General features: G+C 41.3%; 1 protein-coding gene across 3 annotated transcripts in view; it reads left to right on the top strand.

Annotated features, from left to right (window-relative positions):
• ITPK1 (inositol-tetrakisphosphate 1-kinase) overlaps positions 1 to 15,113 on the top strand; it is a 157,821-nt gene extending 142,708 nt beyond the window's left edge. For all 3 annotated transcript variants that reach the window (XM_032689955.1, XM_032689956.1, XM_032689957.1), the window contains 3 exons: positions 1,221 to 1,288; positions 2,758 to 2,920; positions 8,501 to 15,113. In XM_032689955.1, coding sequence (XP_032545846.1) covers positions 1,221 to 1,288; positions 2,758 to 2,920; positions 8,501 to 8,823 — 554 coding nt within the window. In that variant the 3' untranslated portion in view covers positions 8,824 to 15,113. The remainder of the gene's footprint in view (positions 1 to 1,220; positions 1,289 to 2,757; positions 2,921 to 8,500) is intronic.
• The last annotated feature ends 630 nt before the right edge of the window (positions 15,114 to 15,743 follow it).

Raw genomic sequence — 15,743 nt, 5'->3', positions numbered from 1 at the left:
CCCTGTTCATGTGAGGCCCAGTGTTGAAAATCCTGGTGGGAAGTGTCCTTTGGTTTGTAGATACTAGATGTGTTGGGGGAAAGGAGGAATGGATTTGTCAGTGAGGACAGCGATCCTTCTATATGTCACTAGAAAGCAGCACTTGAAGGTTTCTCATTAAAGATTACTTAGATTTCCTTTATGGAAAAAGCGCTCCTTTCCGGAGAACTGCATTTTTGTGGCCCACCAAAAGCATAAAGGAATTAGCAGCACGTGGATGGGAGCATGACCTACTTGCAACTGGACAAATCCAGGAGGTGGAGATAGGATCAAACTAAAGGACATGAATAAACAAGTGCCAGTTTTTTGTCCCTTTGCTTAGTGTTTTTGCAGATTGTACTATGTCCATTGTCCATTGCATTTTGCACACAAATACGTATTTTGGTTGTATAGGTATATTAGGAGCCTGGTAAAAGTCCTTGTCTGCAGCTATGTACGCCTGTATTTACATTTAGGTCTGTTCTATGTCCTGATCAAACTAAGTAGGCCAGAACCTGTATAAACTATTAGGACAGTTCTATCCTTTTGCATTTTGAAGGGAACATTTTAAGGCATCTTTCTGAAAATGCCTTAGCTAATGTCTCATCTGTTAGTGTAAGCCTTGAAAGTTGTCTGCAAGTCCACATAAAAATAAGCTTAGTAGGTAGGTTAGGGTAAGTGTCTCACTTTCTTACCCAAATCAGGAGAGTTTGAGGGGGCCATGCCACAGGTTCCTGACTAGGCAGATCTGATGATCCCCAGCTTCACAGGGATCTCAGTGTACCCTGGGTGCTACTGGCCTACTGCCTGCAGTGAGTGCAGCTTCCCCCTTCTGTCACACACCTTCCCCTTGGAACTGTCACTTTGGGTATGGCAAATTAGCAGAAATTAACTTCATTATCTAACTGGACTTAGATAATTGGCTCTGCTGGAGGAAAGGAAAGCAATTTCTGTTAACCCAGGGCATGGTTCTGTTTATCTGTGGTCCAAGAACTGTGGGTGACCTGTCTGTTGGTCCCTGCCTGTGCAGGCAGCCAAGTGCCAGCAGCCAAGTGCCTGTGGGTAAGGTGGGTGGCAAGGATGGTCCAGTGGGGACCAGGACAAGATTCCCAGGGCTGCAGTGCCACCTACTGTTCCTTGCACTATTCCTTTGGAAATTAAAATCTGGTATAAAGTTATTTACAACCTGTTTCTAATTGCAGACAGAGAATCAATATTTTTCAACAGCCACAATGTTTCCAAACCAGAGTCTTCATCCGTCTTAACAGCAGTAAGTACACTTCATCTTTTTCCCTCTAGCACGGCTGGAAAACTATCTAGTCCTTTCTTATGGAAGCATTAGTAGCTAGTGACTCTCTTTCACAAGTTGTCTGCTTCTGTGTTGCAGGCTGAGGTCTGTTTGGTACCACGAACCAGCATGACTGTGTACCCCTCTGGTTTTCCTTACCGAGCTCCGGTGAGGAAGCACTGATGCAGCAGGGCTGTGCTGTTTGCCATGCCCAAACTCCCCAGGGCTAATCTAGGCAAAGGGAAAAACGAGGTTCTAAATGCAAACACCTGGCTTTTTCCTGTCCAGAGAGATTAATAAGCACAAATCATCCTTCTAGGACTCAGTTCTGTGAAGAAAGACAAACAGTGAAAATTCAAGCAGAAAAATGGTGTTGGCACAAGGCCACAGAGGGCCAGTAGCTGTCTGCTATGTGAGCATGCCCAAGCTGTGACCACAGGACCATTTCTGGGTGTCCTTCGAGACCAGCAGTGCCAGCACCCTGCAGTTTCATGCTAGCATTACCAGTCCTTTTAATAAGCCTTGCACATATCAATCCTAACAAGTTCTTGGGCACTCAACTGCTGAGAAAGTCGCTTTACAGCACTGGGTCCTTTCAATATCTCAGTCTCAAGATTCTTTTCTGTTTCACAAGCTCTAATGGGGATTAGTCTCGTATTTGATTGAATTTGATGTGCAACACTGATGCTAAATATTAAAACTGTAATTGTACTATTCATAAATCTCTTTATGGTTATGTTAAGGGAGAAGCCATTCCTAAGAATTTACTCTCCGAGAGTTTGTTCCTGTGGTTTACCTGCCATTTCACTCATACACATACATATTCCATACATGCTTCTGTAGGCATAACAGCATACTTCTGCTGTGTAACGTGTAAAAAGTGAAGCAAATTGCATCTTCTAGTCATAAGTAACCTGAGTTACTAATTTTAATACATATTGATGGCATAATTTATACATGAAAACCCACACAAAAAGTATGCTCTACCCTGAAGATATCAGCTGAGTTGTATTGTATGGCTCAGATTAAACTAACAACAGGACTCTGTCCTATCAATCCTTTAGTGTAGACCTTGATCTACATTGAAATAATGATATCCAGAATATTTACAGGCAGGGTTAAATATGCCACCTGTATATGTTTTTTAAAGTGTAGATCTAGTACTTAAAACAGCGAGTCTGATTCTCCATTCATTCCAACACTGCTCTGCTTCTCCAGCTGCACCAGTATGAGGAGGAAGAACTAGGTACTTTAGAGCAGATGAACTTCCAATATAGGAAGGATTCTGAATTATGAAAGCAGTTTTCTCTTTGGTGTCTTTCTCTCTTTCATACCAATGGTGGTCTGCAATTAGATTTGGTGGATATGCACCTGGAAACTTCTGAAAATCAATCTTTCCACTAAAAAGGCTCCTTCAGAGTCCCTTAGTAATGTGTTTTTTTCCATTACAGCTGGATAAAATTGAAGGAGTATTTGAGCGGCCAAACGACGATGTCATCCGGGAAATCTCTAAGGCACTCCGGCAAGCTCTGGGAGTTTCCCTCTTCGGAATTGACATCATCATTAACAATCAGACTGGGCAGCATGCGGTCATTGATATAAATGCATTCCCAGGTGAGAAAAGCCTTTCCACTCCTTCTTTGTGGAACAAGTTTTACTGCTGGTGTCTCACATCATTGCTTCCCAAGCTGGGGACAGGAAAGTAGCATCTAGATGGTTCTGAGATCAAATACAGGTCAATCTGGGAAGGGGAGAACCCTAATCTAGGTATGGAATTGGCAACTGAAATATTGGCTCTTAGGAGATATGGTCAAATTTTAGTGGCCAGTTGTAACATGGCTGTCATGCCCTTCCCTGCAAAGGGATGCCCAGGAACTGCAGTCTGGGACTGTGTGCTGGACCCTGGATTTTCTGGACCTGGCCCTCATTCTGAAACGAAAAGAAGAATAGTAAATTCTATTTTAGGAGAGCCTTTAAAGATTTCTGGTTTTTTCAGACACTGTGCCGTTAAAAAAGATGAGGGGGTGGAAGCAACAAACTGTTCTGTTGAAAATCTCTTCCTGTGCAAACTGATTCCCCACAAAAAGACACTTATGCACAAAAATAGTACCCGGAATCTGAAGATGATAAAATTGTAGGTGCACAGAAGAGTGCTGTGAAGAGTTAGTATCCTTGCAAGTGCACTCATAAGTGCATCCTGGAGTAAAAGAACAGATTAGAGCATCTAAAACTAGGTAAATTTATCCTCCGCTTTTTTAGTTAACATATGTCTTGGAAACAACTAAATAAGCTCCTTGACCGCTGGAATTGTTAAAAGGATTTTTAAGTGCGTATAAGAGAAGGTCTGTCACTTGTGCTAAATTAAGTAGTCTAACACAGGAAAAGAATACATCATCTCATTTGATGCTCTTTTGTATGGGATTTTTCTCTTTGAGAATCTCCTCTCATTACCTGAATAGTGATGTTTTTTCCCAGAGACATACACAGGCTGTTTTATAGTTTCTTTAACCTGTCGTTGAAGACTTTGAGTTTTCAATAGGGCTGGGGTGTCTTTACATCTAGAGATCTTGCCCTGAGCCTCAAGTCTCCTAAATCTTTCATTTGGGTCCTCAGTCCTACTATTGCCCTGTAGTGCCTTGCTGGTGTATCTCCACAGTGAGTGGCTTCCTTTCAGTATTCAGCTCTGCTATTCTCAGGTCACTTTGCATCACAGTTCTACCATATGGTGTTGATGCAATCTGTAGACCTATGAAAATGCTCTTCTGCCAAGAGCAGTGAAACAACCTAAATTTGGTGTCAGATGGATCCATATCAGTTTTATGAATGGGATTATATTTCAGACACTGGGTCTTGAAGTCAGTGATGCAGGAGATTCTCTTGCATTGCTACATCCTCCTTTTTGGTTTGGTGTTTCGGGTTTTTTATATTTTTTCAAGTATTGTTTTGGATTCAGTACTTTGCACAGAGTAAAATTCCCCTTTTCTTGAAATGTTGAAAAGTCCAGATTGGGGAGCAACTCGTGGCAAACATATATTTGCATATTTAGAGAGGAGTAATGTCTTCTTATTGCGGCAGAAGTTTTCAGAACTGCCTTTGGCCTCATGCTCTGCTGTACTTCTACCCTAAGGCAATAGTTTTCGATATTCAGACTGAGTTCTGTGTTTCAGTCTGCACAATAATTGATCTTTGAAGGGGCATTGAATTAATAGAGTGGTTTAGTCCTTGCAGGAGACTTGAGAGCATGGGGAAGCTTCTTATGCACAGACCTATATTGTGTCTCACACAGCAGTGTTTTGGTGGTGAACATGTGGGTAGTGAAGGTGGCTACTTGCTTTATCGCCATGGGATAGGTTGAAGAGCAGCTGGAGTAAGTCTAGAGGATAGCAGCAGGGACCGGACATACGGAAGAGAAGGCTGGGAGAGACAAAAGTGCCTTCAGATTTGTAAAAGGTAGCAGAACTGAGAGAGAGAGATGCCCTTGCCCTCAAGGGCTGCTGAGATTGGAGAAGAAGCAATGGCGTAAAATGCAACAGCAGCAAAGTTACATTTCAGCAAAGAATACTCTGTTGTTCAAAAGCATGTTCAGCCCAGGCAACTGCATTTTTCTCCAAGAACCAGTATGAATAAAGGCTGAACAGGTTCAAGGGCTGACTTCATTGACAGGGCCAGCACCTTGCTAATGAGAGTTTCAAATTCAGCCACTTCAAACGAATAACTAATGGGCTGCATCAGCAGTGGGATCTCCCTGTTCCTGGCTCAGTGCAGTCCCGGAAAGGGGCCCTCCCTTGCTCCTCTTCCTGAAATCATCCGAGCCTGCAATGGTTGCAGTAGAGCCAAACTGGACCCAATTTAGACCATCCAGGGATCTGCTGCATTATCTCTGCACCATTGCTTTGAGAAAGGGAGGGAAAGAGGTGCCCTATAAGGAGCATTCACAGCCTCTTCCACAGAGCTCAAGCCACAGCTTGGGGCCAGGCCTAACCAAAACCTTGTCCAGGTGCCTAGAGGCTTGCTGCCTTACTTGTGTGCTGTCTTTTATGTTTACCAGGCTTGAAGCTCAGTTGAACCTGCCACTCCATGGATGTCATGTTGAGATGAGTTTAACATCAGAAGTGAGAGCAGATGTACCTGCAGGAGGATGTTGCCTGTTACCTGCTCCATTAGCACCAGCAACTCTTCAAAATAGATTTTAAAGATAAATGTCTGAAAGGCCCGTAGTGTCTCTTGTTCAGTGGGAAACCACTGGTACTATATTTAGCAGTGGTTACCAGCTGAGATATCTGACTGTAGGCACAGTCGCATAGCATGTGGGGTTTATGTTTGTCTGACCTCAGATAAGTGACAGAAAAGGCTCCATCCATCCATAGCCTGCTGTTCTGTGGCCATGGCTGAGCTCAGCCAGCCTGAACAGTGGCTTGTGTGTGTGTTCTGCAGTCTGTCCCCGTGGAGTTGGACTGCTGGCTCTGGGTGAATATGAAAAGCATCAGATTTGAACATGCACTTTGTGTGTCTTAATACATTGGCACAAATGCAGGACATGGGCTATCCATTTTTCTCTGGCCAGGGGAAGATGCAGAGGAGCAGAACATGTGCCAGATCAGGGAGAGTCTCTGAAAAATTGGGCAGGTAGCATCTGTAATGCTAGCTTAAAAATGCTCATAGCCATTTCTTGCCTCCACCAAAGCTCGCAGAAGTGGGTGCTTGTTTTCAGATGCATTGCTGGGTGGACATCTTTCCTATCCATGCTCAGCCAGAGGACTCTGGAGACTGTTTTCAGCATAGCAAAATTCAGGCTTGTTGTAGACAAGCACTTCCAAAATGGTTTCAGCAGGCAGTGCTAGGATAGCACCTGCTGGAGCACGATTCATGCAAGCTGTGTTTTGAGGCATGCTAAACTTCTGTCTTTCCATTGATGCCCTGTGACACTAACCCTGAATTCATTACCAGTAGTTTCTGAAGGTGTAATTTAATCCACCCTTCTTGATTTTGTTATCATTGTAGCACAGGTGATGTCCCACAACTGATTTGTTTGAGAGGCCTGCAGCAGCCCTCAGAACCAAACAAGGCAATATCCATAGCTGGCAGCCTTCCGCGGGTGTTCTGTGACTCAAGAGTTGAGACATCTACTTCTCTTCCTTCCTTCCTTGTATTTCTTTTTTACAATTTTGTGAAGTTTCTTCTGAGTGGCCAGGCAGAATTACTCAGGCCTTTCCACCCAGTGTGCAGAGGGCTTGCCCAGACTGAGCGTATCTGTTAGGTACAGCTTCCTTACCCTGTAACGTCTGCTGATTTCAGGACTAAATACCTGGCCATCTTATTCCTATTAAATATTTAAAACAACTTTGTGTGTTTGCAAGTGCCCCTCAACAAGGCTAGTTTGTTTTCAGTGAGCAGACATGGAACACTCTAGGCTGCTATGGATCTCCTCTCTGAATATTAAAGCTGTTACTATGGAGATGGCTTATTCCCAGGGTGTTTGAAGCACTCTGAGTAGATTTGAAGGTTAATCCCACAGCTTTTACATAAGCAAGAAAGCATAACAAGCACTTCTGTCAAAGAGGTGGAGATCCTGTTCTGACTCCCATGGCCAGCCCTAAGAGTCCTAGTTGCCCCCTGCCGACCAGTGGATTATCATGTGGGGCACTGAGAAACTCGATGTTTTGAAATGAATGGTTTGTTTGGTGAATCTGTTTAAGGGTGTTTGAGAAAGCAAAACTATGAGCTGTCATCTCACATTGATAGTGTTTTGTGTGACCTGTTAATTATCTGGGAGAATTGTGAGCAAGTACAATAAAATTCATAGCAATGTCTCAGGCTAAATAAGAGTTATATGGTTAACATATGAGTTATAAATACAGCATAAAATCACCACAATTATCCTCTTACCTTATGTTTCTGGGAAGTTTGGGGTTTTTATTGCCTAAGGAAGTTGGTCTTTACAGGAGAATGGAGATCAAAATTGAATTATTTATGGATCTGAAGAGCTATTCTGCCCAGTGATCACATCACTAAAAGTGTGTTAAAATGTGCATTTACTTTGTGGTCTCTGGTTCTGCTCATATGTATGCTATTCACATGGGTCTTTTAAACTTATTTATTGCTTCAGTGTCCTGTACTAATGCCAGATCACCTTCAGAATACTTTTATAGACATTTTAAAACAGTCAGCCTATCCCATTAAATAATACCAAATGTCATATGTTACCTCTAAATGCTAAGGCAAACTGATAACAATTTTAGGTAATGCAGTAGCAGTTAAGATCCATTTCAAGACATTGTACCCATATGTTGCATGTCTGGTTCAATTTTAGAATAAATGCAGTGATAAAACTGTGCCTGTACCAGAGTGTTTAAAATAGAGCCAGAAGCTCTGTACGCCTACTGCTACCCTTTGTGTCACCAAAAATGTCATGTCTCCTGGTATTTGAGCAACTGTTTTAACCAGGAAACTTGTTATTAAATTGCATTGTAAATTGTCTGGAATCACTTAACAGAACATGCAGAAAGGTGGTTTCAGTACCAAAATAAAAGATTGATGTTTCTACCAAATACTGTATCATGGGTGCATGTTTCCTGTGCCTTGAGTGTTTTTTCAGACGTAGCAGGAAACATGTTTTAAGTGTCAAGTCGGGTTAGATTAGACGAGCATTACATTGCTTCTTACACAGTGGGAAGCTGCCTTTTCTGTAGGATATAAAGCCAGCCCTGCTGTCCTCTGAGGTTTTCCTAACTGAGGGTATTGCTGGCAAATTCTGGAGAGAGTTCAAACCCTCAAGGGAGCTCTACATTAGAGCTGCTTGCCATAGTAAACCTGGAAAGAGGATGGAAAAGATCGTCATACTCCAGAGTTTGTAACTTAGGGAAAAACCTGGACTTGGCAACAAGTGGTAGAATATACCTAAAATTATATATATATACACATATATACTTGGAAGGAAAAAGAAATAGCAAATCTGAAAGACAACCGTTTTTCTCATTGGAAAAAAATTATTTTTATTGCAAGATTCTCTATTCCTCTTTATGCTAATCTTCTTGTGCTGTCACTTAAAATGATGTCATGGAAAAGAGCCTTTTTATTATAAGTTGGAGGGCAAGGACAGCCCAAGAAATAAACTGTTAAAAGAAGTCTTTCAAAGAACCTAGGAAAATTACTCAGTTGCCTTTTTTTTCTTTCCTTTGTTTTTTCTCTTTTCAGGTTACGAGGGTGTTTCTGAATTCTTCACAGATCTCCTGAACCACATAGCTGCTGTTCTGCAGGGTCAGGTACCTGAGGTGACCCAGCTAAACTGCAGCAAGCTCCTGGCAGAGCAGACCGGTGGGATCATGGACGAGCGGATATGCTGTGCTAGCACAGGCTGTCTCAGCGTCATGGGAAAAGACTCCTCCTGGATTGTGGAAAGCGAGACCAACAGCTCAGTAAAACTGCAACACCAGAGACTAGGCTGCAACTCAGCAGTGTCCCCCAGCTTCCAGCAGCACTGCGTCGCTACGTTGGCAACAAAAGCTTCTTCTCAATAACTTGCCAATACCATGGACTGAGAAAAAGCCACAGGGATACAAACTGTGGTCTCAGAGCCAGATCAGGCTGTAACAATACAATTGAGAAAAAAAATGAAAAAAAAAACCAAACCAAACACAAAACACAACACAAAAAAGCAAAATTAAAAAACCCTTCCATTTGATTTAACCTAATGCGCTGATAAAACGGACTGAAAGGGGAAGAGTGAGAAAGTGATTCAGATCCATTTCATCAGATTCCAGTTGCAAATCTGTAGAGAGTTTACACATACATGTGTTTTAACACTAGTCCTTTCATTGTGGGAGGGTTGCTCTTTCATTTCTATTGTTCTTTGTAATCACTGGTGACCAGCATTTTAAAATCGGACCTCATGGTATCAAGAAGATAATAATTTTGAAATGCAGTGTCTGAATGTAACAATGCTAGAGACTTTTGCCTAAAATATTCCCTGTTCCTTTTTTTTCCAGGTAGGCCATTGCATAAGAAGGCTAAGATAACTTCAGTATCACTAAACCAAATCTCTTGAAACATTGACCAGTCAAGATGTTGACAGGTAGCTTGCTGTGAAGCCTCTGCACTTTGAGTAGGACAGAGCAGCCTGCTTGTTCAGGGGCAGAGCCAAGGTGATCACCCCTGTTCCAGCCTTGCAGTTCTTCCCCCAGGCCTCACTGCTTCAGTCAAAAGCAGCTTCTAACCACATTTGCCAAAAGTGACATATTTCATCCAGAGAGGGTGCCAGTATTTAGGCTGAGTGATTTGAGTGGATTCAATCGTCTGCTAGTACTGAAATCCTGGAAGAGTTAATGGAAGCAGCTGATCTCTTAGCGGAGAATTTAATTCTCTGTCCGTTGCACTTGTGAGGACTCTGGGAGAGCCCTGAAAAAAGGCTGGCAGAGCTGTGCATTTTCCTTGGAGCAGTACACCTGGTCTGCATATCCTGAGGGGTAACTCAGTTGCTGCCTTCCACAGATGCATGCTGCTGTGCATTCTTTTCTGCAAATTAAATATAAACAGAATTGTGTACCTTCATATGAGGTAGAAGTACAGGACAGCTCTAGCTTGGAGACCACGTTATTTTGTTGCAAGCTGCCAGGTGAGGCCCTATGGTAATTTACAACTGTGCTTTATACTCTTTGTAAACTATAGCGTGGCCAATTTGTTATCTCTTGAGATATGCAGTGAACCAGTGGTGTTCACCCTCTATTGCATCTCCTAGCATGGCAGCATCTTCTGCTGTTGAGAATTCCTGCAACTTTTGCCAATTCTGAACACTAAATTAGAAATATCCAAGTGCTGAGAATGGAGACACTATTTTGGTAGAAGGAGTGGCCTTCTATTCCCCTTATAAGCCCTAACATACATTTTAGAGTGGTGGTGTTAAGAAAATTTCCTTAGTTAAGCTCCTAGCTTGCATATACAGGAATTTCTGTCTTTCTAAAGCAGGTGTTCATAAAGCATCCACCACTGCAGCATCTAATACCAGTTTGGTTAGTATCATCTGGTAGATAGCTACTTGAAAGGATCTAGAGCTTAAAGCCCAGGTAGGTCATGAAGAGAGGATTAAACTGTAAAAAAGATGTCACCACCCTACCTGATAGTACCAATCCTGGAGGGGAAACAGTTTTGAAGAGTGTCGTGTAGCAATTGTTTTGTGTAATGATTTTTCCTTAGGAGAAATTGGTCTTCTTCCAAAATGCCATTCTTGGGGATTTCCTGTAGCCGAGATTGATTTTTTCAGGATGATTTACACAATAGAAGATGATTCCACCTCTAGAGGGATTACTAACTTTAAAATATTTCTTTGGGGACTGAAAGGACCTTATGAGTGTGGTATCGATCAGATTCCAGGGTACACGTAAATGCAGCCAACTTCCCCAAGTATTGCAGACCAGTTCTGAGCTGGGCACACTTCCCAACCCTTGTATGCTTTGAGGCTGCTGGATCCCATGTTGTCTGCAGCTCGCAGGGTCCGATGGTTGTGGTGTGAGTGAGTCAGATGTACATAGGGGTTTATAAAAGTATTCATGACAGACCAAACCTTTCGTAAAGCCATGACTGAAATAAAATTGACATCTACACTTCGGGGTTTGTTTTTGTTTGTTTAAAATAAAAAGTGTTTTTATGTTACGTGTGTAACAAAAGATACCCTCAGGAAGGAACTTGCCAGTGCATATTTTTGTATGGTACTTTCTTGTAACCAGCTGGTGGAGTGTTTGTAGACTTGCCTATTGCTCCTTTTATTACAATGGCTTGGGCTTTTTTTGGTTTTTTGGTTTTTGTTTCTTTACTGGGTGGCGGGGACGGAGCAATGATGTTAAAACTGCTTTACTAACTCAAGACCTTTCAAACTAAGTATGTTTACATGAATTGAGTGTTGGATCCAATGGAAATGTCTGTATGCTGTTTCCTAGTTAGAACATCAGATAAGAATTTTATTTTCCTGGCTGCCTTCTGAATTTTGGTTGGCCTATTTTGCACTGCTTTGTTTCTCCAAAATAAACTACTGAAATATAATTGTGCATTTTAAACTTGTTTACAAATGATTGTTAGAAGTTTATTTTGTAATTCTCTTAATGCTTGCAGAAATACTATATTTAAATATTACTCCAGACCTTGGCAGTAACTAGAAAACAAGTTTAGATCATTGGTGTGATCAGTGACATTTTTCCCATAGTCTGTAATTTATTTTTTATTTATCGAATGTATCGGTATCACTTTAATTTACCAGGTGCAGATATGCAGGTACCTGTTGTGATGTGGCATTACAATAGAGTTTTCACAGAAATAACCATGCAATTGCTATACTACTATATTTCCTTGCAGAAATTAATGTTATGGCTCGTATATTAGAATATTACTAAATCACAGGGGCAAATCGGGAGACCAACTTTTAAAAGCCAAAACTGTAAATTACCAAGTATCCAGACATACAGTTACATTATTGCAAAATATTCAAGCATGAGTATGTTATTAAGCCTGTGCTAAAGTGCTTTTCTGAATTGCTGCCTCATTTGGTAATTTCAGAATAGTTTTGATTTAAGATAAGCTTCACAGTAAGTTAGTTAATACTCTGTAGTCTTGTCTTTCTTTGTAAAAGTAGAGGAGTGTAGTAGCATTAGACCATACCAGAATGCCCTTGCTCTTAAAATTGCAGACAATCCGAGGAGCTTTTCCATAATGTCTGTTTGAATTCTGTTACTGTGGGTTAGAAAAAGGTTTTTCTGTGTTTTCAGAGGCATTGATATTATTGCTGTGTTTGTGGGAGCAATTGTATTAAAATTACATGGTCACCAGTTAGCTTTTTAGGGATTTATTTTTGTTCTGCTTCACTGTTAGAAATCCACAAGAACGCCATTAACTTGACTGGAATTTCTCCATGGTTTGTGTCAGCATGGTGGAGAAGATGGGACTCTGGTTTCCACTGTAATTACATAATCAGCTTCAACAGGTGAAGATTTTTCCCTGTTGAAGAGAACTTGAGTAGTATTACTGCTGCCTGCAATGTAAAGTCATCACCACCCTCCTCCCCGTCTAGCTGGCTGGGCCACATTGTGCTTGAGTTTGTAGCCTATGCCAGAACATCCTGGTCATTATGTGAAAATGTGAAAACCAGTTGCAGAAATGCAGCCAAACCAGGAGCATCGGTGCTGGCACCTGTGGTTTGTGTAATGTAGAACTGTCACTGGGCCAAAGATGTTTTGCCTTTGGTTGACCACGTCTGGCTGTGCAACCTTTGTGCTGAGGAGCTGATTGACTGGGCTGGGCGGCAGAGAAGATATATTTATTAGTACTATTCAGACTATTGTAATGATAAAGCTGTTCAAAGCTCTCCATCCTCAACGTGGGAATGTTTGTGCAGAGGAGGTCTGTAGCAGGGTGTGCTGATGGAAATCTAACAGTTCAATTTGTTTTCATTATAGATGATTACAAATTAAGGACCCGACTCTGAGGTTTTCAGGAGGTTATGAGGATTGCTCAAGATAAAGCCTCCAGTTCTTCAGATTAAACGTGAACAGTATCCAGCCAGGGAACAACCAGGTGGAGTAGTGGTTGGATAACAGAGGCAGAATACAGTCCAAAGGCAACAGATAAAATGGGGCCAGAGGTGTTTGAATTGGCTAGCAAAAAAACCAAAACAAAACAAAGTAAAAATGTTTCTTGTTGTTTCCATCCAATTAAAAAAATCCAGACTTCTCAGTTCTTAGGCTAAAACACTGGTTTCCTAAAGTCTTTGCGTGGCAGCAGTGACAAGTGAGTCAGGCTTTTCCACACTAGCTTGCAGCCTTGCCTTCCACAGCTGTGCAGAAAATCTTGGGTTTTGGTTTTTTAGTGAATGGAGTCTATTTTGAGTTCATAGCAGTCTCCCCATGTGCACTCTTGCAGGAATTCACTTGCATTACCCTGCTAAGTTTTTTTTCCTCTCTCCTTTTTAGTAAGAGATGTATTGATTTCTGTATTCAGTATAAAATTACTTTATGGCGTGTTTTGTAATTAGGAGTATGTGAAAATGCTTTGTGTAGATTAAAATATTTCCTTTAATATAATCTCCTCTCGCTTTCATAGATAAATGGACATGCTGTTGCAGATCACATTACTGATTTTATTTGTAATATTGCTTTAATATCTATTTCAGAGGAATGTAACCTCCAGAAAAGTACTTTCCACATCTTCACTACCTTTCCTTTCCCTCTTTCACTGTGTGTGAATCCAGGCCATCAACACCTGAGCTTTTGACTGGATGGGTTTCAGATCCTACGTGGATTCTGTCAAAATTACATGGCCACAAAAGTTACTAAAGATGGTTGAAGTTTTTGAGGACCCAGGTATAAATGGAGATGTTAGAGTGATTCCTCAGCAACACAAGCACAGTAACATTTGCAGCAAACAAAGGAAATCATTTTCACTCTGTGTGTGCTGTTGGCTGTTGGGCTCTGGTCCACCCTGCTGTTGGGGTAGTTTTCCTGTGGAAATGAAAAAATCCACTGTGAGGAAACATCCTGTATCTGTGATGCAGAAGGAGGGCAAGGAGGGTAGGGCTTGGGAGTAAAATCCTGGCCAGTGGACACCGTGATACCAGTGGTCCAGAATTTCACTCTGAGGTTTTTAATAGCAATCTGGGGAGATGTTTTCTTTCTCTCCATGATTCTTATCCTGAATCCACTGGGGCAGATGCTAGCAGATGCCTGTGGCCCACATGATCTCATTAGCAGGTGACCTTGCCCAGCATATCATAAGTTTGCAGAGGGCTCTCAATGTATTGGGAAGTTTTTGTTGATGGCCGGGAAATCTTTTGAAACTCCAGAAATAGCTGAAACAGCAAATGGAGTTTATGAAAATCAGGTCTTCCTCTTCCAGCCTTTTTTAAGAAACCCACATTTTATTTCCTTCTTCGTTCTTTACACAGTAGTTTTTAGATATAAATTATTTTAACTTTTTTTGTGTGAAAAGTCATATATACATATATAAAGTTATTAAAAGGTTGAGTATATGTTGAGTATAAAATAGTGACTTCTTTGTTTCAGATGTTAGCAGTCCCTAAAATGGGTTGTCTATCCTCTTGTAAAGTCAGTGCTGTAAAAAAATATTAAAAAATAAAAAATGTATTAGATGTATCTTTTATTATTTATTTCTGATTCAGTATTTGGTACAGCTTGTGTATACCCTTGTGATAACCACATACTAAAAACACTGTCATTCTTAAAATGGAGTAACAACAGTTCCTTGGGATCCCAACAGTTTTGAGAAAATTGGCCCTCTGGGTGTGAATAGTGTTGGATATTGTCCTTCAGTCTCCAGCATTGCTCCCCACCTAAGCATGACTGAATCTTGGGGACCATTCTGTATGCTAGGTTTCACAAGTTCATTGGTATCTGTGTTCAAATCCAGCTGTACAGTGTTAACAAGTGTGTCTTGTGATTCGCTTCAGCCTGGTTCACTATGATTTCTGAATCATAATTCCCATTTTGTACTTAAATTTGTATAGAATTATATAAACCCATAAAAGACCATGGTTTATTGTAAAACCCAAAATACTTGCTATTTGGCGTCTTCAATTGCATGACTGATCAAATCTGACAATGAAGATGGTGCTTTCATCTAACAGCATTGATTTCAATGGTAGTATATTAATTTTCTTTTTGTTTGCCAAGCACCTGTTTTTGGACAATGTTTTGGTTTCAACAGTAAAGCAATATGCAGTAGGTATTGTGGCATTATCTCTGTAATTGTTTTGAAGAGAGAATTGTCCCTTTCCAACACATAATGAAAATAAATGCCTTATAACAAGTTCTATTTTGCTTCCTCTTTCTGAGTGGATAGGGCAGCGAGATGAACAGCTCATTGGGAGAAACCTGTTTTCATGAGAATTTGATGTTCACATTCTTCCTGAGTGCAGTTGTTTGCAGTTGTTTCGGACCTCCTGGTACCAGAAAGATTTGATTTGGTTTCTCTTCTAACACTTAGAGGGAAGTCAGCTATTTTTATCTTACTATATAACACATCTTAACATCACTGGGATTTAAGCTACTCTTACACATATGAATTTATTCATAGCATAGGCTTCTGAGGTGATTGATTTTTCATCATCCAGGATAGGGAATTCTTGATTTCTCAAAATGTAGCAGGTTTTTAATCAAGACCCTGTTTGGGCTAGTGCAGGAGAGAGAGGTATCTCACCGAGCAGCAATAAATTTTGCTAAGCAACAAGCACTCTCACAAGGGCGCTCATTAGACACTGCCTGGGGTTCAGTGTAGCAGTCCCAAGGCAGGGCTGGCTGTGGCGAACAGAGGTACAGCTGGTCAGAGCAGCAGCTACCAGCTGGTGGGGCATCCTCCCAGGCCCCACACTCAGGCCTTGAATACCATCTTTCCCTTTGAAGAAAGTCCTTGGGTCTCAGCTGTTCTGTGGGCTGCAGGTGAT

The sequence above is a fragment of the Chiroxiphia lanceolata genome, chromosome 6 (genome assembly GCF_009829145.1).
Source record: "Chiroxiphia lanceolata isolate bChiLan1 chromosome 6, bChiLan1.pri, whole genome shotgun sequence".
In the NCBI taxonomy this organism is placed as follows: Eukaryota; Metazoa; Chordata; class Aves; order Passeriformes; family Pipridae; genus Chiroxiphia; species Chiroxiphia lanceolata.
The sequence above is the reverse complement of the archived record's forward strand: the minus strand, read 5'-3'. Positions and strand labels throughout refer to the sequence as shown.